General features: G+C 59.5%; 1 protein-coding gene across 7 annotated transcripts; it reads right to left on the reverse strand.

Moving 5' to 3' along the window:
- WIZ (WIZ zinc finger) lies at nucleotides 1-25545 on the reverse strand. 7 transcript variants are annotated; one of them, XM_041763529.1, is made up of 13 exons: nucleotides 25393-25545; nucleotides 23724-23987; nucleotides 18687-18759; nucleotides 14923-17060; nucleotides 13365-13688; nucleotides 8911-9081; nucleotides 7550-8053; nucleotides 6083-6481; nucleotides 4944-5495; nucleotides 3312-3839; nucleotides 2690-3109; nucleotides 2214-2409; nucleotides 1-1188 (listed from the first exon to the last, which is right to left on the reverse strand). In XM_041763529.1, the coding sequence occupies exons 2-13, from the start codon at nucleotides 23926-23928 to the stop codon at nucleotides 1029-1031; spliced, it is 5670 nt and encodes a 1889-aa protein (XP_041619463.1). In that variant the 5' UTR covers nucleotides 23929-23987; nucleotides 25393-25545; the 3' UTR covers nucleotides 1-1028. The 7 variants fall into 7 exon arrangements, with proteins under 7 accessions (XP_041619463.1, XP_041619464.1, XP_041619465.1 ...); XM_041763530.1 differs by lacking the exon at nucleotides 8911-9081; XM_041763531.1 differs by lacking the exon at nucleotides 6083-6481.
- Between the last annotated feature and the right edge of the window lie 594 nt (nucleotides 25546-26139).

Consider the following 26139-nt stretch of genomic DNA (forward strand, 5'->3'; position numbering starts at 1 on the left):
GGTGTTTCCAGAAGAGAAATTTAATCTAATTTACATACTTCTAGGTACATCGATAACCAAAATGTGGCCACTGAAAAAAGTTAAAAGGTCAATCAGCTCCCGGTCTCTAGCTGGCCCAGGATTGCAAAATAAAAAGATCCACGTTCCTTATTCTCTACACAAAACGCGTTTTTAAAAAAGTGAAAGGTCTAGGGAGCTATACATAGAAAGCAACAGTGAAAAGAGGGAGGGGGGTGGGGGTGGGGGAGGAGAGTCCCATCCCCACCCCCTCCTGGGCCCCGGAGTCCCCCAAGGCTCTGGGGGGGCCTTGACATGGCAGGAGGCAGCTGTCAGCTCTGAGCTCTTCCAGGCTGGGAAGGCCCCTGGGAGGGGGCGGCCAACAAGGATTTCCGTGGCATCATGGGCTCAGTGGGGGGCTCCCGGGCCCCAGCAGGACCTCAGAGGGAGCGTGCCTTCCCCTGAGCAAGCACCGTGGCATGATGTGGTCGTTTGACTCAGGAACTGGGGGGCTGGGGCAGATCCCGGGTCTCACGAGGTGCGTGCGTGCATGTGTGTGTGTGTGTGTTTGCGTGTGTGTGTATATGTGTGTGTGCGCGTGAGTGCGTGTGAGAGGATATTCACAGGGGCAGGAGGGAACCAGGACAGGGGTCTTTGGGGTCTTTGCAAATGGCCACGGATGGCAAACATAGCCCCGCCTGGCTGCTAGATTCGGGGGAGCGCTGGCCTTCCTCCCCTTCACCAGATCAGCTGCCACCGCAAGAGACCTGGCCTCTGCCCCTGCTGGACCAGGTGGGCACGGCTGAAGGAAGATGCGCTGTGTGTGGCCCAGAGCCCTCGGGCTGGGGGAAGGGCCGCTAGCTGGCTCCTGGCGCCCCGGCTGTAGTGTGCCCGGCCCCCAAGGGGTACCGGTTTGAGGTTTTGGCTTGCTCCTTTGGAAACGGAAAAGAAAGAGGAAGGAGAGGGTGGAAGAGACGGAGGAGAAAGAGGAGACAGAGGTGGCACGAGAGGGAATTTGGAATGCTTTTGTGTTAGGGTGCCTCTGCCGCCGCTGTCTGTGCCTGCGGGGCCCGGGGCTCCTCAGGCGGGGGGTCCGCTTTGGAGAAATTCATCTCCAGGATGTGCCGCTGTAAGTGCCGCACCCACTCCTCCTGGATAGAGAGGGGCCCCTGGAATTCCACCTCACAGAACCTGTGTGGAAGGAAGAGAGAGAGAGAGAGAGAGAGAGGAGTGGCCACTGCCATGAGGAGAGGCAGATGTGTAGCCCTGCCCATGTCCCTGAGCACACCTGCTGCTACTCAGTGTGGAGAGAACATGCCTGAGATTTCAGGGAAGGGGACCCAGAAGCCAGATATTTCCTCATGGTCAGCTCCCTGTACCCATTCCAGGATCAGGGTAGGGTCCCCTAAAGACCCCCATCTCTATGTTCAGGGCAGTCAGCTGGCTCTGATGCTGGGAAAGTGCCACTGCCAAGTGACTAAAGCATGTGATCTGAGAGGGGAGAGAAAGCCCAGAGAAGCAGATCCTACCCCGCCAGGCTTTAGGACAGATGGACAGCAGCTGGGGAAAGGGGGTCAGGCACTAACTCACTCCCACCCTGCTCATGCACCCAACTCACCAACTCCCCGGGCTTGAGGTCCCAAGGGAGGCCTCACAGAACAGGGGCTCAGGACCTGAGCTCATGACTCCAGAGACCTGGGTTCTAATCTTACTTCTGACTTGACCTATGTGGCCTGAGGCAGGCCACCTTAAGTCTCAGACTCAGTTTCCTGGCCTCTGATGTATGCCCGGACTCTGGTAAAAATGGACTAAGATCTATTTTTTTCTTAATCAGGCAAGTACTTGTTGAGTGCTTACCGTATGTCAGGCACAGTTCGAGTGCTTTATAAATATTCAACTTTTTAAATCCTCACAGCTAATCTGTTACCAACCCCATTGGTATAGGTGGGAATATGGAAGCATGGGGTGGGAAGCCCTTGCTCAAGGTCACGAGGCTGATGAGTGTCAAAGCCAGCACTGGAACCCTCAGGGTCCCAGCTCACTGCCCTGAGGTGATGCTGTTGAGAAGCTCTTAGCCTGGGTCCAGCCACACTCGAAGGCAGTCCTTGAGGCTCTATCTCTTGACCCCCACGAACCCATGTCCTTTTCAGAGGCACTTGGTGACCCAGCCCTAAGTGGGTGGTCTTTCTCCCCCACCCACCCAGGGGGCTGCATACCTGCACTTGAGGGTGTAGATGTTGCCAACAAACTTGACCAGTGATGTCTGGGGGGGCCGGGGTACCAAGGAGGGGACCGGCCGGACCCGGGGCGGAGGCTGCCGCACCTCCTCCAGCTTCTGCTGTAGATCATTGGCCTCTTCGCCCCCCCGGACCGCAGAGGCATCTGGAGGGCGGGCTTGTCGGCGCTCAAATTCTGAGGCGTGGAAAGGTACAGAGAGGGACAGGAGATAAGCCGGAGGGCAAGATTTCTGGGGAGGTTCCTGCCCTTTTTTATTTTTTTTTAGGTTCCTGCCTTTAAAGCAAGATGGGACAGTTGGTGACTGGATGCTGCCTGGGCCTTGGGACAGGTTGGATTGTGGCCAGATGGGCAAACAGGTGAGAATGATCGGGGAAGTGACTAAGAGCAGATGCACAGTGGAGAATCCTGGTGGCAGGAGCCCCTTGCCCTTAAAACCCCCTCCACCAGCACTCACTGTTGATGTTCTGCCGCTGGTGCTCCTCGGCCTTCACAGTGCCCGGCGGGCTGGCTGCCAGAGGCCGCTCACCACTGTCTGCTGCCCGGCCAGCCTCAGGCCCTGGCTCACCCCCAGCACTACGGCCCACCACAGCCAGGCCCCCAGGTGCCAGCCCGAGGGGTGGCCGCTTGTCGCTGTCGCGGCCATGTCCGGCGCTGCGGAACTTCTTGGTGAAGGGGCGGCCGCCCTGGATGTAGCTGCGGTAGGCCCCAACCTTCTGAGGCCGGTGCTTGATCCACTCGCTCAGTGTCTCAATGGGTGAGCCGTTCACACACCACTCGGTCACGCCAAATTGCCGCAGGTGCGCCCGCGCGTGGCTGGCCAGGGCCTTGCGGTTTTCGAAGTAAAGGCCACACAGCTCACAGCAGGCCTCAGTGGCTGCAGGCAGAGGGGGTGTTGCTGAGTCCCAGCCCAAAGGGAACAAAAGTACCCAGAAGGCCCTGCCCAGGTCAGGAGTCAGTCCCGCCTCCCACTGGGGCCTTGCCACGGGCCTCTGCTGGGGGTCAGTGTATCTGTGGCACTGCCAGGCCCTGCGGGCCCCAGCAGATGCCCTCCCAGGACCCTGCCACCCACTGCTTACAGGAGTGGGAGGTCTTCTCGTGGAGGGTCTTTGCCTTGAAGGGCAGTTCGGTCTGGATGTAGGTCTTGGCCTTGACCTCTGCTGGGAGGAGGCGGTCCTCCTGCAGGGGCCGCTTGGCTGCCACTGAGCCCAGATAGCCAGTGGCTGTGGGCTTGGCACCAGTGATGGGCGCCAGGCTGAGCTCTCGAGGAACCTGGGCCGGCCCAGCTCCTGGTTTGCCTGGGCGGCCAGCCATTGGCACCAATGGCAGGGGGGCCTGCACAGGCCCAGGAGCAGCCGTGGGGGGCCCGTCCTCAGCCAAGGCAGGGGCCAGGTCTCCGGCTGGCGGCTCTTTCTTGATGAGGCACGGTTTGGACTTCTTCTTGAGGATCTCCCGCAGTGTGTCGATGGGCGAGCCGTTGACGGACCACTCGGTCACACCCATCTGCCGTAGGTGGGAACGCGCGTGGCTCGACAGGCCCTTGCGGTTCTCGAAGAATTCACCGCAGAACTCACAGCGGATGTCACGCACAGGCTCTGCCCGGGACGCTGCAGAGGGTCCAGGGTGGAGGGAGGGGAAGGAGAAGGAGGCAGCTGCTGCGGCGGGAGGCTCGAAGCTCAAGGCTAACATTAAGTGCCTGGCTGTCCCGTCCATGCAGCCCCAGACCCAAATGACCCACTCCCTCATCCGCTTCCAGGGGCCCTTGTGTACATTCAGCCCTTCTGCTTGCTCTGTCACCTCAAATTCACCTCATCTGGCTTCAAGATGATTCCCTGTGACACCAAGAAGCAGTGAGGAGCAAGCGCCTCCATCCCGGGCTCAGGCACTGGCTTGGCTGTGACCCCCTATGTTACACTGGGCCAACCACTTCCCCTCTGAGCCTCAGACTCCTCCTCTACAAAATGCAGATGAAAACCTCCACCGGGTGGGAGCAGCTCCAAGCATGTGGCACACAGCTGATATGAAATGCACATGAGCACCGAAGCAGAGGCCTGGGCCATCCTCGCCTGCTCAGCACACGACTCAGCCAATTCGAGCAGAGAGAACACAGTGACAAGGACAGTAAGACTACTGACTAAAGTATACATATGGCTCCGTTTAAGCGGGCACCGTGCTAAGTGGTTTACACTACTTTGGAACTACACGGAGCTGGGACCATGCTTATCTTCCACCTCCAAGAAGAGGAAACCTGCCCAAGGTCACATACTGCTGGAGTGGAAGAGCTGAGCACTTAATTTGAACTTGTCTCCAAATGTCAAGCACGTAGCAACCAGGAATGTCAGAAAGAGGGTGCAGCCGCCCACTCCCAGTGCCTATACTCCAGCCCATGGGAGAATCACTAACTGACCCGTGTAATCCTTCTCCCTAGGAATCTGGTTGGTAGACACTACCAATCGACTGAAGATGGCCCAAGACGTAAAATCTTCTGGGCATCACTGAGTGGCACAATTCTGCCTCCCCAACATGGATGGAGACTCAAGGAGTAGCTCAGTTAGAGGCCTACATAGCAGGATTGCACAGCTAACCCCTTGTCCTCTGGTTCTGGGTAGCCTCTGTTCTATTTCTACCCTGGGTGCTCCGGGTACCCATCAAATGAGGGGGGGGGACCCCTCTATGTGTTCTCACTGCCCTGCCCCTGGGGTCACACTTACACAGGTTCAGGGGGGCCATGTCTTCCCGTGGCGCCACCCAGGGACCCTCAGATGGGTGTGGCTCCCCATGAAGGGCCCCTGGTAGCATCTCCCGTTTGATCTCCACCCGCATTTGTTCAGGCTTCAGCTTCTTGGGCAGGGAAGGTGCGGCCAGGCCTGGGAACATCTTCCGGGCCGTGGGAGGAGGAGAGGCAGTTGGTGAGTGGCCCAGGGGGCTGCCTGGTGGCGGTGGCAACTTCTTGGCCAGGGGTGAGAGGTGAAGGTCTGCGGGGCTGCGGGCTTCCAGCGAGCTGCCAGGACCTCCGCTGCCCACCACCTTGGCCAGGGCTTTCGGGCTGGGCCCTGGTGGGTTAGGGGGGCCACCAGGCCGGGACTGGGTCCGTCTCTTGAGGATCTCCCGTAGTGTGTCAATGGGTGAGCCGTTGACATACCACTCAGTCACGCCCATCTGCCGCAGGTGCGAGCGCGCGTGACTTGATAGGCCCTTGCGGTTCTCGAAGAACTCACCGCAGAACTCGCAGCGGATGTCTCGAGCTGGTTCTGGGCCCGAGGCTGCAGCAGGAGAAAGGAGTAATTAGCATCATGGGGAATCATTAGCATCGTTGTCTGTGGGTCTCCTGGTCAGCTGGGCTGGGCAGCAGCATGCCCACAGGTTGGGATGGTGGTGGAGGGCAGGTGCAAGTGAGGGAACTGAAGGGCAGGGGGCAACTCAGCAGGAGCGAGGGGAGGCTCCAGAGAGCGCATGGGCCCTCAGTCCTGGCAGAGGATGGAACCAAGACTCCACAGCTCTGCGGGTCCTGGGTCCCAACAAGGACAGGGGCAAGAGGGCAGGAAGTAGCAGCCTAAGTGCCAAATGCCATCCAGACCAGGGGCAACCATGGACACTTTTCACACCAAAAGGCAGCACCCCACCCTTGGCCTTCATTCTCAGGGAAGGTCACAGTCATGGAGGTCAAAGGCCAAGAGAGAGGGCCTAGCAGCCAACTGCCAACAAGATCTCTGGGCAGAACCAGCCCACTGCCAAGGGCCCCTGTCTACTCCCTGCCCTGGCAGGAAAGGAGTAGGGAGGGGGCTACGACCCCCCCGGGAGGGGCGCCAGGGCCCGCAGGGAGGAGGGAGCGGCTGAAGCGAGAACCTACAGAGGTTGAGAGGAGACGGCTCCACATCAGAGGCCCAGAAAATGCCGGCGGCTGCGGCGGCCGAGAGGTCCTGCTTCCCCCAGGGGCTGGCCGTACCCGCGGCCTTCAGCTTGGCCTTCTTGGCCGGCGGTGGGGGGGGGAGCAAGGAGAGGGCCGCAGAGGTGGGAGGAGGCCGCCCCAGCTGGGCCAGGGTGCCGCGCCCGGGTGGGAGGCGGATCTGGACGCCGTCCCTCCTGATGAGCCCGTGGAGCACGTCTATGGGGGATCCCTTGGCGTCCGGGTCGCTGACGCCCAGGTGGCGCAGGTGGGCGCGGGCGTGGCTGGACAGGCCCTTGCGGGTCTCAAACCAGGCACCGCACAGCTGGCAGTCCAGCTCTCTGCCCCCGTCACTATCTAAAGCTGCGGAGACAAAACACAGGGGGGGGTTCACGGCCGCCACCTTGGCCGGCCCTGGGGGACTGAGGCAAGAAGACCTGATATGATTTAAGGCTTCCCAGGCCATTCAGGGTTCAAGATTTGTGCCGCAGATTTATTTTAAGAGGTTTTGGGAAACAGAAAGTCCTGTTCCCTGCCTAGCCCTCTGGCATCAAGGTGAGTGTGGAGAGCTTAAGGATGTGGGGTGGAGAGGTGGTGGCCAAATTCCAGTGGCACAATCTGATGCTCCCAGGGCCTCTTCCCTGGGACCCCAGCGGTGGGAGCTGTGTGGGTGCAAAGCAGGGGCCCCACCCAGCTGCCAAGCATCATATAGCCAAGGGCAGACCTGCCCAGGGCCTTGCTCCCAAAAACAGAGCAGACAATGGAAGCGGCTTCATGGGAACATGAGGTGCCAACTGGGATGCCCCATTGGGCAGGGGGCCAGACCTCGGGCTCATCCCAGACTAACATAAATGTGAGGGAAGGCCTGACTTCCGAAGGGATGCCATGCTAAACCTCCTCACTGTACCCGGGAGGGTGAGGGTGGTTCTTTCTAAACCCTTCTTTGCCATGCCCACAGGCAGCCCAGGAGGTCTGGCTCCACCCATGGGCACAGAAGTGCCTCTGCACAGACAGCCAGGAAGATGTGAAGACAGGGCCAACTACAAAACTTCCTGTCAGGTGGACCACCTCCCTGCCTGTAGGACCCAAGATGCCCTTCTGGGGAAGACAGGCCCACAGGACTTCTGGTTACCTTCATTCACTACCCCAACCCTCAGGCTCAGAGAAGGCCAAATGCCCCTAAGTGGTGAGGATGACCCTGGCAGGCTTAGCAGCCACAGCCAAGCCTCCAGAGGGAAGAATAGCAAAGTAGAGTCGGAGGCAGATGATAATATGCTGCAAGGCCAGCCCAACAGGAGACACAGTGCTCTGACCAATATTCTGACCCAGTGGACCCAGAACCTAGGAGCTGTAGCCCCCACCATCCCCACCCTGGGCTCTGCAGCCCTCCCGGTGCCAGGACCTCCCTCAGCTCCCGGGACCCGCACTCACTGAGGTTCAGGGGCCCTTCATCCTCAGACTGAGGCCACTGTGCCTTTGGGGAGGCTGGCCGGGGGCTCAGGGACAGCTGGGGGCTCTTGTCCTCAGGATTCTTGGGGGTGGGGGAGCCCGCCAGGGCGAGTGGTGCCTTCTTGAGGAGTGGGGAGCTGGGTGGGTGGGCCAAGCCCTTGGTAGAGAAGCCAGGAGGTGACTTGATAGCCTTGTTGACAGCAGGGGCATCCAAGGGCTTGGCCAGGGCAAGCAAGCCAGGCCGGGGGGCACCGGCGACCACCTCCTTCGGTGAGTTGGACTTCTTAGACAGGCCTGGGGGCAGCCCAAGGGGTGTGTCAGGCAGGCCCTTCTGCTTCACAAGCTCGTAGAGGAGGTCAATGGGGGCACCGCTGCTCTCCGATTCGGCCACCCCCAGCTGACGCAGGTGGGAGCGTGCGTGGCTGGACAGGCCCTTGCGTGTCTCAAAGCAGGCACCGCAGACCTCGCAGGTGGTCAGACTCTGGGCTGGAGGGCGAGATGGAGGCCAAGAGAGCTGGCTGTGAGGTCCCTTAAGCCCTGCCCTCCCACTGCCCCTCCCCCCAGGATCCCACTTACCCAGGCTCCCTACAAGCCTCCCTGATCCTTAAAATGACCCAAATTAGGCAGGGATCAGCCTGTCCAGTTTGCAAATAAGGAAACTGAGTCTCAGAGAGGGAAGAGTTGTGCCAACGGCACACAGCAGGAGGCAGAGCCCTTCTGTGGCCCGGGCAGCAGAATGCCTTTCGGATATCCAACATACCAGGGTGTCCTGGCAACAGGTGTTCACACAAACACTGACCTGCCAGTCACAGTGCTTCCCAGAGCTGTCCTAGCCAGCCTCTGCAGCTCAACTCATGCCCCAAACACTGGGTTGGAGGCCCCAGCCAACAGTCCCTCTGGTGCCCTACACCCTGTCTTGTGCAGAGCCCTTATCACTGCCTGTCTCCTCCTCTGCCTCCCTGCTCTAAAACTTCAATAAGTCCAGCATAGTGCCTATCAACTACTTAATAATGATCTGAATATCAACATACAGACAAGACAATATCATACAAAAGATCACATAGCTAATGAGGGCCAAAATCAGCAAATAAATTGGGTCTGAGTGTGAGCTCCTAAAAACTGTGCTGTTTCCCTGGATGCCCCTCCCCCACCCGGTGAGGGTATATCTCAAGGCCATGCATGCCCAGGGCAGCAAAAGCTGAACAGAAGACAGCCAGATGTCTCCTTGGGGCTTTGGGGTGAAGAGAAAGCTGTGGACCCCACACTAACCCCCAGGCCCAAGAGTTCCCTGTGAGTGTGACCAGCTGGGCCTGCACCCCCACCGTGCCACCTGGGTCACTCACCCTTGAGATCTGGCAGCTCCTGCTTGCTGCCATGAGGAACCTCTGCAGCCACTTTGCTGCTCAGCCGATTGGCCACCTGTTCCAAGGGCCCAGGGACAGGCAGGCTCTTCTTGGGGAGCGGGGGGGAGCCCAAGTCCATGGCCACCATTGTGTTTTCCTCAGAACCCAGGCCTGTGAGGTTAGGAAGACAGGCTCAGCCCAGGCTGGGTGGGAGCTGTCTACTCCCATAAGGACTGAGAGTAGGGGCATGGAGCCTTCTTCCTCATCCTTGGCATCTGCTCTCACTCTGGGAGGCAACTCACCATATGAGAACAGAGGCTCCATCCAAACCCCCAGCACCAGTGAGATGCAGGGATGTCACGGCTGCCCACTGACAGCCGGGCTGAGGAGCAGTTTCCACCCACCAGAACACACACTGGTTGGGGCAGGGACTCCGATCCTAGACCTGACAAAGTATCTCTCTAGGCAGAACTTGTGCAGGGGAGCATGTCAGTCTTGGGAGCAGGTAGGTGGCAATCAGAAGGGAGATCCAGTAAGAGAAGGCCTGAGTCAGAGGCCAGAGAAGCAATGCAGAGTTGACAAGCCAAGGACAGGAAGGAGGCTCCGCAGGACTCACGGGGGAATCTCCACCCGACAGGGCACCTGGGGCTGCGGAGGCGACTCGGGGCTGCCTAGTGGTCTGCTTATCACAAGCTGAGCCCTAAGTGGGGTAAGGGGAGAACTGGGAGCCCGGATCAGCCGAGATCTGAATGGGGACAGGAAAAGCGAGAATCACAGAACTTTGCAGGAAGTTTCCGAGGCCTCGGACAAGTCAGGAAGCCTCCCTGGATGAGGTGTACAGGAGAACAGGGAGTGGAAGGCATGTGTTCGCGGTCTACTCTTCTCGGAGAAGGGGGCCCGCGGGGCCTGCTGAGCCCCGGGTGTCGTGTTCAGGGCGGGGAGACAGCTCTGAGGCTGAAGAAAACTGTGTGTCAGATGGAGCTTTGCAGCCGGTCAGGCCTACGAGCAGGAAGCCATGAAGGTTCTCCGCTCGGCTGGAGTCCTACGGAGGCGAGCAGAAGGGAGGCAGGGGGGGCCACGAGGCCCGGGACACCGAGGACTTTGTCAAAGTCGCCGGGTGGAGTGGGCGCGTCTGTCAGATGGTGCAGGGACCGTGTCTGAAGTGACTCGGAGCGGGCTTCTGCGCCGCAGGGCCGGAGACTGTGGCGAGGGGCGCTCCCGGGGCTCCAAGGGGGACAGGGGACACCTGTCAGGCAGGGTGAGGGTCCCACGGAGCGGCGGCGGACAGTGTTTCTGAAGCCCGGGGCCCCGCGAGCTGCGACAGGAGGCCCCGGGCCCGCGCGACTGGAGGGCCTGGGGGGAGGGGGAGTCCCAGAGACCGGGCGGCGGGCGGCGGGGGCGGCGGCAGGGGGCGGGCGGAATGCCGACTTTGCCCTCCCCGCACCCTCCCCGGCGCGGGCTCTTACCCGGCGCGGGCGCCGGCCCGGGCCCCGGCTCCGGCTCGGCCTTGGGCCCGTCCCGCGGCGGCGGCGGCGGCGGCGGGGGCGGGGGCGGCGGCGGCGGCGCGGGGAGGGCCGCGGGGCCCGGGCTCGGGGGGCTGGGCGGGGGCGCCCCAGCGGGCGCGCGCTCCCGGGCGCCCCCCGCGCGCGGCCCCGCCGCCGCCTTGCTCTCCGCTTTTGTCACTCGGCACTGGGCGGTGGAGGCGGCCATCTTGGCTCCGGCGCACGCGGGGCGGCCGCCCCAGGCGGGAGCAGCCGAGCGCCGAGCGCCGCCGCCGAGCCCGCTCCGTTCCGCCCCGCCCCTCGGGGCGCGCCCAGGGCGGCCGGCCGAGCGCCGAGCGCCGCGAGCGAGTGAGCGAAACGCTTGCCCCGGCCCCGCGGGCCGGGGGTGGGGGGGTGGGGCGGGAGCCTCAGGGAGCCGCCCGCACCCTGGCTCGGGGACGCACGCACGCCGCGCTGGGCGCGGCCGCCAACCGCACTCCCACCCCTGGCCTGGACGGGATGGGACGCTCTCCCCCCCGCCCCCGACCCCGAGCGCCCCTAAGGCTAAAATGGGAATCCTCGGACCACACGCATTTGCCTTCCCCGCGTCCAGCTTCCTGGAGCGCCCACGGGCGGAGCTAGGACCTGCCCGGGGGTCCTGTTCCATCCTCTATCCTGGAATTCTCCCTTCGTGTCGGAGATCTGGAAGACACCAGATCCCAGCTGGGAGGGCCCCACATCATCCTGATATCTAAATGTCCCCCCGACGCCGCCGGCGCTGTCCCGCAGTCCCACGGAGCTCCCCACACGGTCGCCGGCACCCCATTCCAGGCACAACCTGCTTCTTCCCAACATCAAACCGATTGCCCCCAGCTGTTTCTTGACAGCTGGGTGGGGCCAGAATCTGACGGTTGCCCCGCCCCCAACCTGGCACCCGCCCCTACAGCCCACTTAGGTGCGAGATGCTTCTAGGAACAATCAGGGCAGGCCGGGCGCCCAGACCTAGCCTTAATCTTGGACATCCTTCTGGAAGGCAAGGCTTCCAGGCTCTTCGGAACCACCCATAAACAGCCCTCCAGCCCACCAGGTGTTAACTGAAAGACTGTTCAGAGCCACCCCACCCCCACCCCATCCCCCACCACGGACAAGGCCCGGACAGTACCAGACTGAATCCTGACACCCCAAAGACTTAGCCATCTCCATTAGCACTGACCGGGGGCTGCCACGTTGGTCTTCTAGTGGAAACAGGTTGACCAGAGCTGAGGCTGACTACTGGACACACCCTGCCATCCCTGAGGGGCTTGACCCAGTGCCAAGTAAGGAGTGTGAGCCTGACATTCAGACCTCTACCAGAGTGACGGAAGAAGAAAAGAAGAAGAAGAAGAAGAAGAAGAAGAAGAAGAAGAAGAAGAAGAAGAAGAAGAAGAAGAAGAAGAAGAGGAGGAGGAGGAGCAAGCAAGCGGGGCTGTAGCTTACAGACTACCTCCTGTGTCCCCCAGCCATCCTCAGAGCCAGCTCCACTTCTCAGCCATCCCTGAGGCACTGCAAACCCAGCCAAGTGTGTGAGCTGAATGCCCAGGGGACAGCCTTCAGCAGAGGCAAGAAGCCTGAGGTCAGGTCCCTACTCTGGCTCTTTCCAAACTGTGTCCTCAACCAGCCACTCTGTCCTTTCTGTGCCTCAGATTCCTTGTCCAAGGAGGAGAGGGAGCTTTCATAGCACCACCCTCCACTTTGCAGACCCTCAGATGCCCTTTACTGGTAAGGGGGCTGGCAAATGGGTCCAGTGGAGTTCAGAGCACAGATGGAGGTAGGACCCTGGGAGCTCCAGGTAGGAGAAACCCAAGGAAACCTCAGTGCCACGCGGCCCCTAGACAGTCCCTCTGTTCAGAAACTTCTCTATTCCCCAGAGCCCACTGACTCCTCACTGCCAAGTTCTCTGCTGTGAGTTCAGTAAAGGCTCCTACAAAGTCAGGCTTTGCAAGGCTGGGTCCTACAGCTTTTTACTCCCCCAGTGGTGCCCAGCCCCAGGCTCCTTCACCAAAATATTACTTCCGGATTTTCCAAGCCATCTTCCACTGGAGAGACCACCGAACATGGTGTTCAGAAATCTAGCTCTGCTGCTTCGTGGCTATGTGGCAAAGCAGATGACCCACAGCTTCCTTGTCCACAAAACAGCAACACAGCAATCCTTAGCCCCACAGAGCTGTTTGAGGCATAAATGAGATAAAACCTTAGTATACAGCAAGTATTCAGTTATGGGAGGGGTTATCAATGCTGCTGGACAAAGTAGGCACTACTGAAAATCCAGAATGTAGACTCTAGCTCTGCAATGTTTGGCAGAATTACCACTAACCTTGCACTAGCCACGTTTCACATGCTCAACACCATATGTGGCCAGTAGTAACCTATGCGCAGAACACCTATCTAGAGAACCTTTCCACCTCATAAAGTTCTATAGGACAGTGCTGCTTTAGACAGATGATTTTAAGAGCAAGGATGCTGGAACCTGACCTGTCTGGAGTTTCAAGTCCCAGCTCCACCACTTCTGGCCATGTGTCCTTGGACCAGTTAATTAATTTCGTTGTGCCTCAGTTTCCTTATCTGTAAAATGGGGATAATAATAATAACACCTGCCTTATAGCATCGTTGTGAGGATGCAAATAAGCTTGTGTTTGTAAAATTCTTAGAACATATCTGGCTCCCAGTAGAAGGTGACTAAGCATGTGTGAAAATCACTGTCAGGTAGGGCAGGGATGAATTGGATCCAGGAGTAACCCTGGACCAGCCCCTGAATAAAACATAAATAACCTCTAAGTGGCATGGCAGTTGTGAGGACAGTTGTCAGTATACTTTGTAAAGTGACTTGAAACACTACCAGAAAAGTGGAGTGGCTGCCCCCTCCCACCTCCTCACATCTCTCTGGGGCCCTGAGAAGGGTCAGGGCCCCACCCCATCCACACCCTCTCCCCTTACCATCTCCGTAGGCTGGCCCAGGGTCCTCAGCCCAGGTGGGTGGAAAGGGCACTGCAAGAGGTAAGCGGGGCCGACGCGAGGTCAGGAAGCCACTGGGTGACCCCCCAGGCTCGCAGCCCAGGGGGCTGGGGGGCCGCTCAGCAGCGGAGGTGGCCAACAGCTCTTGCAGGATGTTGATGGGTGACACGGTGAGCTCCCAGTTAGTGATGCCGAAGTCACGTAGGTGGGCCCGGGCGTGGCTAGAGAGGCCAGCCCGGGTGTCGAAGCCAGCCCCACAGAAGTCACAGCGCATCAGGCTGAAGGTGCCTGGGTCGAAGTTAGCCACTGTGGAGGAAGAGAGGATATGGACTGCCTGGAGGGGTGACCCACTGGCCCCAGCCCTCCCCGTTCCTGGGGTTGCTCCCCCTCCACAGATCACACAGCCAGTGCCATCCCTGACCCTAGACACCTCCCTTTCCCTTTGTCATTCATGCTCCTGCCTGCATCAGCTCCTGTCTGCTCCACGTGTTCTCCAATCCTCCCACTCCGGGAAGCCCTTTCTGCCTGACCTTCCAGGTTTCCCTTCACATAGTTCTCAGCATCAGGGACTCCACCCCCCAGAAACCCTCCTCCAGTTGTGCATTTGCAATCCTTTGGCTGAGTGTTTGATTAATATCCTTCCCGTGTCTAGAGCGCATGCCTATTTTTGCTCACTATCACTCCAGTGCTGTCAATGAAATCTTTGTTGAATGAAGAAATGGCCAAATGGATGGGATGTTCTCCTCTGGGGAGCCTGCTTGGATGCCCCCAGGTGGAGTCAGGGACCTCCTGTCCATTTCCTCAGACCCCAGTTTCCCCCATCACAGCCCTGGTCACTCACCATTGTAAGAACCTGGTTTTATGGCTGTCTGCTCCTGGCCCCTTACCCCCAGTACATGCACACTTGCACACATGCACGTGCGCGCGCACACACACACACACACACACACACGCACACATACTCGTATGCACTCCCTCAAACAGCACACCAGCACCTCCCCCAAGTGGGATCCATGTCTGCCAGCGTCAGAACCACCCAGGGCACTCGTGTTGGAGACAGAGCTCCAGAATCAGAACCCTGATGCCTGGGAATCTCCATACCTCACAGGCTGCCCCGGGGGTTCTGAAGCCGGCCAGGGTCCCACACTCCTATTACTGGGCCGTGAACTCCAGGAGAGCAGGGACTGCTGTTTCCTTTTCTGCTGTGTCCCCAAGTGCCCAGAACAGAGGGGACATCTCTCAATAAATATTTGTCGAATGAAGACATCAGTGAAATTCCCTGCCTGGGGCTGCCTCCTCTGCCCATACTCCTTCCTCCAGTTGCCGGAAGGGCCAGGGCATTGGGGCATCCCCACACCTCCACCGATGCGGTGGCCTTTGCCGCAGCTCCCAGTCTTCCAGAAGGGGAGGCCCTGACTTCCCCCTGCTTGGCACTATGGGATGATTTAGAGTGAGAATTGCTTGGTTCAGAACTCAGCTGCCCAGCTGTGCGTCTCTTGGGCCTCGGATGGAGGTGGGTGCCGGAGCGAAGCCGCCCTACCTTTTTTCTTCTTCTTCTGGAAGGAGAACCTGCGCTCAATGGCCTTCACCTCCTCGGCAGAGATGAAATGCCGCACATTGTAGCTCACGCCTACACGGTTCAGGTGGCCCCGGACATGGTTGGCCAAGCCGATGCCGTTGTGGAAGCGATCGGGGCAGTAGGGGCACTTCCGCTCCTCATGCTTCAATGCCACTGCTGGGTCCCCATCGAGGAGCACGTCCAGCCCCAGTGGGCCGCCCAGCGGCGCATCCAGGAGCAAGAAGTCCAGGGGGTGGGCGCCCCCCAGCCCCAGCTCCTCAGGCTGCAGCCTTGGGGGCATCCTGGTCGCTGCAGCCATGACCTGTGGCCCCAGCTTTGCCAGCAGCACAAGTGGCACCATCCCTCGGAGCTGCTGCTGCTGTGCCCGAGAGGCCTCAGCTGCCCTCAGAGCTTTTCGGAAAGTCCGCTTCAGGTCCAGGGCCAGCTGTGGGATGAGGCCAGGGGCAGCTAAGGGTGGAAAGACCCCATTTTCGGGGGAAAAGTCCATCTCTGAGACGAGCGGTATGTCTTCCTCCTCCTCTTCACTCCAAGGGTGTCTCCGGTCCCCCAGCTGGGCTGGGAGCCCCTGCAGGTGGACCATGCTCTTGTTTCTACTGGGCTGTAAGGAGTAGGGGGCAGATGCCAGAGGGGAGGGAAAGGCTGGCCTTCCTGGGGGCCTTGGGTCTGAGCCGTGCAGAAGTGGCTTTGACAGTGGGAAATCCCTCACGCCCAGCTGCTGGCAGCCTGGGCCAAAGGCCAGGCTGGGGTCATATCCAGCAGGGTTCTCCTGCCATGTGGGGGCCAAGAGAGCTTCAGCTTTGCCAAAGTAGTCCTCAGCAGCATCAGGGAAGCGGGCATATGCATCCTGGCTGGTGCCTGGCTGGCTGGCAGGGTCCTCCTCGAAAGCCTCGGTGTCCTCCTCCCAGTGGGGATGGGCATGCGCAAGCCTCATGTGCTCCCTGAGCAGGCTCTCACTGGGCGCCGGGAAACCGCAGAAAACGCAGCCACTGAGCCCTGAGGAGGTTCGGTAGGGTCGATAGGTGAGGGTGGTAGCATCGGGGCCTGGGCTGCCAGCCCCACTGCCGCCCCCAAAGGGCTCCCTGGCAGGCTGGCCTGGAAGCTCGCGCACGTGCAGTTTGGCATGCTGCACAAAGGCCTTGGAGGAATTGGTGCCAAAGACACACTTGGGGCACTGCAGCCGTGCCTCCCGGCCCTCATCACCAGGCACCTGCTTCAGTTTCTGGATCTCTTCAATGATCTTCTCCCGGGAGGCCTGGTGCAACTGCCGGTGCTGCTCCAGGGCACTGGGGTCAGCAAAGGCCCAGCCGCACTCCCCACAGGCCAGCGGGGCCAAGTCAGCAGGTGGCTCCTGACCCGGCGCTCGGCGGTGCTGGCTCATGTGCTCCAGAAGGTGCTCCTTCTGCTTGAAGTAGATGCTGCACTCAATGCATGGGAACACGGCTGGCTCCTCATCCTCGTCCTCATCCGGGCTGGCCACCCCCTTGGCCACCTCCTCCAGCAGCTCACACAGGTAGGGCCCTGTCCGGATCGGGGAAGGCAAGGGCTGGAGCCGCTCCACGGACGCCTCCGAGTTCACCGTCCAGGTCTGTGTGGCCACCTCCGAGGCCGACCTGGGCAGGCCCCACTCAGATGGCTGAGCCAGCTCTTCGAGGTCTGCCAGGTGCTCCCTGGTGTCCACCACTGTCACATCCAACGTCTTAGTGGTGTCTTCTACCGGCACGAGCACCGTCCTGAAGGAGGTGAGGGGCAGGGGCTGGGGCGGCAGGTCCAGGTGCAGCCCAGCATCCTGGGGTGGGGCCGGCTCATCTGTATCTTGGAGCCAGTCGAACCTGGGGTGGCCCCGGGGGGCCTTCTCCAAGAGCTTTGCTTCACCCTGATGGTGCAAGAACCTTCTAGATCCCTCAAGCTCAATGTGGGGCTTCACAGTCCTCACAATGACTGAGTCCTCGAACCTCCGTTCAGATGGGATGCCCTCCCTGGCTTCCTGGACCAGGGGGTGCTCCCAGGATCCCTGGCCATCAGGGGGGCCGGGGAAGTGGCCCAGGAGGTGGGGTGGTGGGGAGCCCGGCTGGAAGTCCAGGCTGCCTCCATCCCAGCAACTGCAAGGAAGTGCCAATGGGGACAGGTTAGCCACAGGCCTCAATTTCTCTTCCTTGGGCAGGGGAGGGGGTTCCTCATAGGCAGCCTGAGATAAGCCCCAGAGACCCAGCCCGAGGGTGACCTCAGAGGGGCTGGGAGTGTGGAGGTGAGGGTGGGGAGGTAGGGGGAATAGATGTGGCCCTTCCAGAGCTATTAGACCAAAAAGCACCTTCAGCTCCCAGGATGCACCTGTCCATGTAGCCCAGCCCCATTCCATGGTGGGAGAGTGTGCAGGGTCCACCAGTGGTCACACCAGGGTCACAGGGCATGTCCTCAAGTCTGGTGGCACAGTCAACTCTCATCTGTCCCGCAGGAAGACCAAGGCTCTGATCTGTGCCCCCAGCTGCCTAAGACCAAGAGGTTTTCCCCAAACCAGGGTGATTTAGTTCATTTAGCCTCACTTTCCAGCAAATGTGGTACAACTCTGTGGTATAAACAATTCAGGGAAATGCCCTTTCCCCCTGCAGCTCCCCTTTTGGAAGGGCAGAGTTAGTAGTGGTGGAAGGACCCTGCTCAGCCTCTGGCCCTAAGGACCCTGACCTCCTTGGGGGAAAGGGGGCAAAGCAACCTCACTGAGCCTCAGTTTTCCAATCCTAAAAATGAGAACGAGACCCCCAAGCCAGGAGCCTCTGTGTCCTTCTGCAACATCTAAGGAGCTTTCTCATATCCACAATAGAAGAAAAGTTCACATGAGGGATGTGCTCATTTAAATGGTCACAACTATAGCCCTTCAAATGGGGACCTTGACTTGGACCCCGGGAAGTGTAGGGAGGACATGACTCCATGCTGGAGAAATGCTTCACTTTACCAGATGCCTGGTTTATGGTAAGCCCACAACCAACATGGGTTCTTATCATGACACTGATAAATCTCCCTTCGTTTTCAGGACTCTGCCTCCAAGAGGGGCTATCGATTACGCCCACCAAAAAGTGCAGAAAGGGGTTCCATCGAGAGGCAGAGCAGAAACCACAGGGTCACCTCTCTCAGCCCCATTGGTGATACCAACAGGACCACCCACCCTCCAGGTCCATGACAAAGATTAGAGGGGGAAACCCGTGCCAAGAGGCTAGTACACAGCAAGCGCTCAACTAATGGGAGCTCTCATTGACACATCGCAATGTTTATTACATATTAGCACCCACCCAGACTTTATAAAGGGTTGCCGCTGTCACCACTATTGTCATTTCCTGCTCCTGTCCAACCTCTCTGGGGTCCTCAAAGCCAGTTTGTGAGATGCATCTTAGGGACTTTATTTTACAGATGGGGAAACTGAGGCTTAGAAAGGACTGACATCATTCTAAGGGTCATCTGGCAGAGACAGGACTCCAAGGGTCTAACCTTCAGGCTCCTGTCCCTCTGGCCCTGCTCCTGGCAGGGATAATGAGAGTTGACTGTCTGTGTTCAACCCAGTTTTCCCCACCCCCTGCACATGCCCAGGGGCTTGCCTGCTGGGAGCCATCTCCTCCTGCCTGGCCTCCTGATTCCCTCCTTTCCCCTTCTCACTCCCCAGGGGCTTCCTTTGGGGCCTAGGCACATCCTGCTTGCCCCCCTGCCCTCCCTGAGGTCAGGGCCAGCGTGGCACTCACCAGCTGCTGATCCGATGGGTGGCGGAGGTGGCACGGGGGAGGGCTTCGCTGAGGCCAGGATGGGGCTGCCCGTCTGCAACAGAGAGGGGAGACCCTGAGGGGCTGGGGTCCCCCTGGCCGGGGTCCTTCACAACACCCCAGCTCTGGGAGCCCTGCCGGGCACCTCGAAGGGCCTAGCCGGCTCCGCACCCCTCTCTGAGAGGCCTTTGGCCTCTGCACTCCTGAGCCCTGAAAGGAGTCTCTTTGGAGGAGTCTCCTGGGGGACCCTGGGGCTTCCTGCCTTCAACCCTTCTCTCTTTACTCCCACCCAGCAAGCCAAGGTGATTCTTAAAAATCATACCCTGGTAAAAACTCCCCTGACTTATTATACCTATGATAAAAACCAGATTCCTGACCACTACCTACAAAGCCCTGTGGCGAGGTGGGACCTCTGCAGGTCTCTCCAGCCTTGATTCCCTTTCCTTGCCTTTGCTGGCTCTGTCCTGACTCCTCTTGATGCCTCAAGCCCACCCAACTTTTCCTGGCCCCAGGGCCTCAATATTGGCTATTCCTTCTGTCTGGAGAGTCCTTCCGTGCTCGCTTCAGCAGCACATATACTAAAATTGGAGAGTCCTTCCCTGGCCACTGACCAACGTGAGCCTCTATGACTTTCTCTCTTGTCACCTGTTTCATTCCTCTCTTCACCCTCTCCCAAATTGCCTGGTTCCTCTTATGGATTACGGCTTGCCTGCGCCCCTGCTGGCACTTGAGCACCCCCTGAGGGAGGAGACTTTTTCAGCCTCATTCACTGTAGCCTCCCAGTGCCTGGCACACAGCGGGTGCTCAACCAATACTTGCCAGATGATGAATGAGGAACTCTAAGCCTGAGCTGCAGAGTGCCTGTCCCTGCCTCCCAGGCCCCCTTCCAGGCTTCAGTCCTAGAATCAAATCCCCTCCTGGGACCCCTCACACAGATAGAGCCAACTCTCCATTATCCGCCTGTGGAGCCAACGCCTGGAGCGACCACAGGAATCCTGGCCTGTGCCTCCTCTGCCTGCCACACTCGCCTGACATGGGTGAATGTGCCAGTTGGGGTACAGGCCAACTGCCTGGGCCAAGGTTAACACACGGGGGGAACTTGTGCCCCGTCCAGAGCCTGACAGATGCAATTGCTGGATTAGCTTCAACTGGAGGATGGTCCAGAAAGAGGGCTAGGGCCAGGGCTAGTTCTTTTTCTGATCCCCCATGGTTCAATTTGCCCAGGAAATTGAGAGCTGTCAGGAGCCAAAGAATTAAAAGTGCCATCAGGGGTAGCGTGGGGGATCAGAAAGTCATGGTCACTGGCTAAGGGTCTTTCTACTGCGCCTCAGAGAAGGTCTGTGACTGTCACATGGCCTCTGGAAGGTGAGGGTGGCAATGGGGGTACATAAATTTGCACTATCGAGAGCAGTTTCTCAACCATGACTTTCTGTGCACTGGCCTCTCCCCACTAGATGCTGGTAACCCCCCGGCCCCTGGCCCTGCAGTCATGACAACCAAAAATGGCTATAGGCACTGCCAAAGCATCCCTTGCAGGCAGAATGGCCGCCATTTGAGGACCCCTGGAGTAGGCTGATGGGGAGCAGGGCCAGGCAGGTATATGTTCGGGTGCCAGGGTGAGTGTCAGGGTGGGAGGTCGAGGTGAATGTTAGAGAAGGTGTGAGGGTTAGGAAAGCAAGGCCTGGACCAGCCAAGGGAGAGAGACCCCACCAAAATGGGGTCTCTTGAGAACACAAGATCATAAATGTGAGCTCTTCTGGGAGGGCAAGTGATTCAGTGGCAACAAGATCCTGCACAGCCTAGAGGTGCAGGTCTGAGGGTTTGGGCATCCTGCTTCTGAGATTCTGGGACCCCAGCTGCCGAGATTCTGGGCGTCCCAGATTCGTTGGTTCTGCGATTGGCGTTGTCTAAGGATTCCACGAGCCAGGGGGCTGTGTTGGCCTCTTTGAGCAGCTCCAGCGAGGCTCCTATTTTTAGTGGCAGCATTTTGGAAGAAGCAGGCCAAGCAAGGCCCCGTGTCTAAGACACCTGGGGGCTGGGGGGCTTGCCCAGAGGCCTCCATAGCTGGCGGGGATCCAGAAGTCCCTGCAGGTCAGACGAGGTGCCTGGATGCAGCCCTTGGTAGTGGCCACGCCAAAGGGCCCTCATGGACTCCTGCTATCTGCGGGTCCCCGAGAGGGTTTGAAAATGAGAGAGGAAAAATGATAAGGGTATCCGCAAGCAGCTTCAACCCCAAGCCAGGCAGCTTGGCATCATGGCCAAGAATATAGACTTTAGAGGTAGACAGATCCAAGTTCAAGGCCCAGTGGTGACCGAAGGGCACGCCTTTCCCACCTGTTTCCTCCTCTGTATAAAGGAAACAGCTACCACCCATCTCGCAGGGCCAGCGACGGATGCCAAGGAGATCACACAGTACATGCTCCATCCAGAGAGGCGGCGGTGGGGGGAAGGAAGGGCTGTGAGGGTGCCTGGGACGGGGGTCAGGGCTGGCTCGGAGTCATCCCAGGTTGCAAGCTGAAGGCTGGACCAAGAGCCTCAGGTCTGCGCACTCCATGCTCTGGTTTCCTCCCCAGCCTGGGGCCCCACGTGAGGGCAGAAATAATGTGTCGTTCATCCTCTGGCCCCCTGGTCTCAAGGCCAGGCATGCACCAGACTCTATCCATCCGTGTGGACGCTCTCAGCCCCCCAAGACTTGGCTGTACCCAGGAGGCCAAAGAGAGGCCAAATATCAGGCGGGGGCTGCAAAGAGGCAGTGGGGGCTCCAAGCCAATAGCCATAACATAGGCCAGAGAAGGCAGTGGAAGTATCCATGTCCAGGTGGAGAAGTTTGCAAGTAGCTGCTCCAGGGGTACCCCCTGGTGGTCCCCGAGGGCAGGGTCGGGGTGAGGGAGGGCCCGGGCTTCAGGGTGGAACAGCAGTCCCAGAGGCTGTTCCTATTTATAGGCATCACAAGACTCCTAGGGCAGGTGCCTGAGCCAGGAAGGGGGGTCAAGCAGGCTGAGAGGGCAGCGGGGGAGGCGCTGTGTCCCAAGCCTAGGCCCTCCTCTAACCTCCAGGCTGTGACCCCACGCAAGTCAAGCCACCCCTGTCCCATGCCCCCAGTTGCTCAAGGACATCGTTAAGGGTGGGCTTGGGCCCCTTTGGCAGCCACATTCCCTTCCTCCCCAGGCACATGCACTGGAGCCTGATTGAGGGAGGAAGGAAGCACCTACCTACCCACCTGCTCACCATCCCCCTCTCATGCCAGACCTGGGGCTTCTGCCTGGCAGAGAAGTGACAGATTCCTCAGAACCAGACCCAGAGAGGACTCTGGGACCCTAGATCCTGCTTCCCTGGGACTGTCACAAAATCAAGGTCTCAGGTCTGCCCTGGCCAGCCATGTGACCTGAGACCTGAACATGGTCCTGCCAATCTCTGGGCCCTGGTTACTAATGATTTGGAGGAGGGGCTTGCTAAGGTTCCCTGAGCACTGATACTCTCACCCTCAGCGGCCTCACCCTGTCATCCCCCTGTGTAACACCTTCGGGTGCCACCCATCACCTCCATGCCATAGCTTATATGGAATCTGATGCCTAGACTTCCTTTGCTCTCTGTCTGACTCACTGTTCCTCATCCAGGACCCCAGGATGGCCTCCAGGCTGGGCCTAGCTGGGCTTCACCCACTGCAGCCCCAGCGACTGTGTCCTAACACCCGGTGACTAGTTTGTCTACCCAGTGCCTGATGGTGAGGATGGAGCGTGTGCGTGGTCCCAAGAAGGTGCTCTGTAAATATCCAAACATCGTGCATATTGCTAATGGTGACTTGGGGCAGGTCAAGGATGTCTTGACACAGGGTGGTGGTTAAAGATGAGGGCTGTCAAGCCAGGTTACTGCCAGCTGTGGGACCATGGGCTCCTTAGGGCTTGGGGTTTCCCATTTCTAGCATGGGATGATTGTAACTGAGGCTACCCCACAGGAATCTTTTAAGAATGACATGAGATGATCACATAAAGGGCTTGGCATGTAGGAAACTCCTGATGAGGTACATGAAGTTTCCTGGAAACCAAGGCCTATAGGGCAGGCCAAGCAGATGAAGGGAGACATCTGGTACATCAGCCTGCACTGCCCCCAGCACTCTGCTCTTCCTGCCCGGTCCTTGAACACACCAGGCTCCTCCTCACCGCAGGACCTTTGCACCTGCTGTTCCCACCACCTGGCTTGTCTTTCCCGCCATTCATTCAATGCTCCATTCAAATTCCACCCACTCAAGGAGGATTCCCAGGTCCTCCGGGCATGATCCCGGCACTCTGTTTATTACCTTCACAGCATCTGTCACTACCTGCCCTTATGTTATTTATATAGTTGCTTGTTGTCTATCTCTCCTACTACAATGTCAGGCCTCTGTGGGAAGGGAGTTTTGCCTCTTTTGTTTATGGCTGTATCCCCAGCACCTAGAACATAGCCTGACACATAATAGTTGCTGAGTATTTAATGAATGAATAACAAATCGTGAGGTGGGGACAGTGTGAGATCCCCTTTTGCTGGGTAAACCGAGGCACAAAGGGGTTAGCTGGTGCCCCTAATTACCCAATCTCTCCCCAGCCACTAGAGGGCCCAAGCTGTTTTGGTCCATGGCTCAGGAGCAGGACTCACCAAGACAGTGCAGCAAGAGGGAGCTGGGATATACATGGAATGGGGTATGCCTGGGGAGCAAATGGGCTCTCAGGGCAGGATGCTGGTCCACTAATTGGACCCCAATTAGTGTGCTCAGAGGAGGGAATCAGGCAGATCTGAGGTCAAGTCCCAGGTCCTTGCTACCCACCGGGTTGGGGGGGGGCATTCATCAGGTCATTGGCTCCCAGGGCCTCTATTTTCACAACTGTTAAATGGGAAAATAATCAGAGTACAAAGAGAAGGCTCTGGGCCCAAACAGAATTAGGATCCCATCTCAACTCCTGCTGAGGTGGGTGACTTAGCCCTCTCTGAACCTCAGGGACCAGGGTGGATGCTCCCCCAGAGCCACAGGGCCCATCCTCTTACCAGAAATGCCACCTCTGCCATCCAGAATGTCTCGGGGTCCCTCCTTGGTGACAGGCAGGTAATGAGTGGACCGGAAGATGCCACCTTCCCCTTCAGCAGCCTCGGCCCCACCTTCGATGTCTTCCCTTGGTGCTGGGCCAGGCAGTCTCTCAGGACCACGAGGGCGATCTGGGGCGGCCAGGCCGCCTGCCAGGGGCCCATCCATGGATGCTCTCTGCCTGGCTCCACTCAGCTCCGGGGCTGGCTCAGCAAGGCATTGTAGGCCTGGGGGCAGAGAGACAGGTGCTTAGGGGATGTGGGAAAGGGATGCTGCCTCAGTTTCTCCTTCCTTGAAGCCCCAGTCCTCACCCTTGCTGCTCAGTGCCTCAGTTTACCTCCCAGCCCAGGAGAGCTAAGTAAATGGTGCTGAGGCCATATCTATAGCATAGTATCCCAGTTGGCCTGTAGCCTCAGTATGCCTCAGTCTCCCCGCTGGTACCTCCTCTTTACACAGCTCCTGCACTGTACTGCCTCAGTTTACCCTATTTTTACACATGCAAACTCATCCACCTTGTTTTCTTCCAGTATTAATCCTTTCACTTCTCCCAGGCGCCTCCCTTCATTCACACACTGCTGCACTTTTCCCAATTGTGCCCTCGCTTCCATGCACATGCATCTCCTATGCCCATGCCCCGGCATGAATCCCAGTCACTTCTGCACACTGATCCTATACACTATCTCAAGTGCCCCCATCATTACCTCTGCACTTTTCCCACACTCCAGCCCCCATCCCCTCAGGACCTTAGGGTTCACCAGCATTAACCCTTTCACCCTCACACGCAGCCTCAAGTGACCCCAGCATTAACCCCTTCTCTTCTCCCCAAATCACCCCTCATGCATACCCAGCCTGGGCTCTTCCATCCCACCCTCCCAAGATTTCTCTAGTCTGCGGACAAAAACGACGGATAGGGCTCCTGGTCCAGAAATGAGGACCCTGGGGAGGCCATGTGTGTGTGTGTGTGTGGGGGGTGGGTGCTGTCCTCTACACCTATAAATACCTTCAAGGTAACGGCGGAAAGTGAAGGGCAGGAATGAGGCGCCCTCCCCAGGGAGATGGTGGGGAGGCCGGGCCCAGGCAACCGGGGCGGGGCCCGGGCTCCAGGCCTGGCTGCAGGCGCTGCCCTCGGGGGCCTGGGGGCTCCCAAGGGGCTAGTCCGTGGCCTGGCAGTCGTGGCGGGGGTCCCTGCCCAGGCCCAGAGGAAGCACCTGCGGGTGCCCACCGGGTGGGCACTGCCCGCGGGGAACAGGCGGGACCGCAACTTCGGAGAGCACTTTGGCAGCGTGGGAAGGGGCCTCCCGCCTGGACGCCCCCCGGGGGTCGCAGGGGTAGGGGCGGCGCCGCGCCAGCGCACCCCTCGTTGGGCCAGGGTCCGGGAGACGCTCCCTCCGCCCGTGCACTTCGGGGCAGGAGACCCCGTGGGACGCGCCGAGGTGGGGGGACACCTGCCCCAAGACCCCCGCTCCTCCCCCCCCCAGAACGGCCCCGCCCCCGGCCAGGCCCCGCCCCTGCCGGCCCCGCCCCCGCCCCCCGCCCCGGGGGGTCCCGCCTGGCCCGGCCCGGCCCCGGCCTCCCCCTCCCCGTGCCGGCTCCGCCCCGCCCGCGGGCTCCCCAGGCCGGGCCGGGCCTCACCGGGGAGGCGGTGCCGCCGGCCAGGCGCCGGGGTTCGAAGCTCCCCTCTTCGGTGCGGCCGTCGCTGCCGCTACCGCCGCTGCTGCTCCCGGTGCCGGTGCCGCGGCCTCCGCAGCCGCCGCCGCCTCCACCGCTCGGGGGACATTGTCCCTTTAAATCGCTCCCCCCGCCGCCCCGCCCCCCCGGCGCGCCGCCGTGACCTCAGCGCGACAGCCCCGCCGCGCCGCCATGATGGGGAGGTCCAGGCCCCCCCACCCCACCCCCCCCCCGCGCCGCCCGGGGGGGGGGCGGTCAGCGGGCGCGCCGCCATGTTGGGAGTGGCCAGGCAGGTCACCCTTAAAGGGGCCGCGCGGCCTGAGAGTCCAGGGAGGGTCTGTTTCCATGACAACACACTTGTCCCCCTGCCCCCAATAGCTCCTCATCACCCTACTGGTTCTTCCAATGCTAGGCCTACTAATAGCACCAGAAGAGTGAGGAGGAGGCAGAGAAGTTCCCCCATGGGTCATTTATAGGTCATTGAAAACTCCATCCAGCCAATCCGTATCCTTCAGTCCCTTGCCCCCAATCAGCTACCTTCCAACCACAAGTCTTCTCTCTCCTCTCCCATTATCCAAACTGGACTTCAGCACCTCCGTGTCCCTAGAACTGCCGCAGGTGCCCATGCTAAGCGCCCCTTTCTCCATCCAACCCCAAGGATCCCAGCCTCCAAAACTACCCCATCATGAATACATAACAGATCTGCTTTCT

Source organism: Vulpes lagopus, chromosome 7 (genome assembly GCF_018345385.1).
Source record: "Vulpes lagopus strain Blue_001 chromosome 7, ASM1834538v1, whole genome shotgun sequence".
Classification (NCBI taxonomy): domain Eukaryota; kingdom Metazoa; phylum Chordata; class Mammalia; order Carnivora; family Canidae; genus Vulpes; species Vulpes lagopus.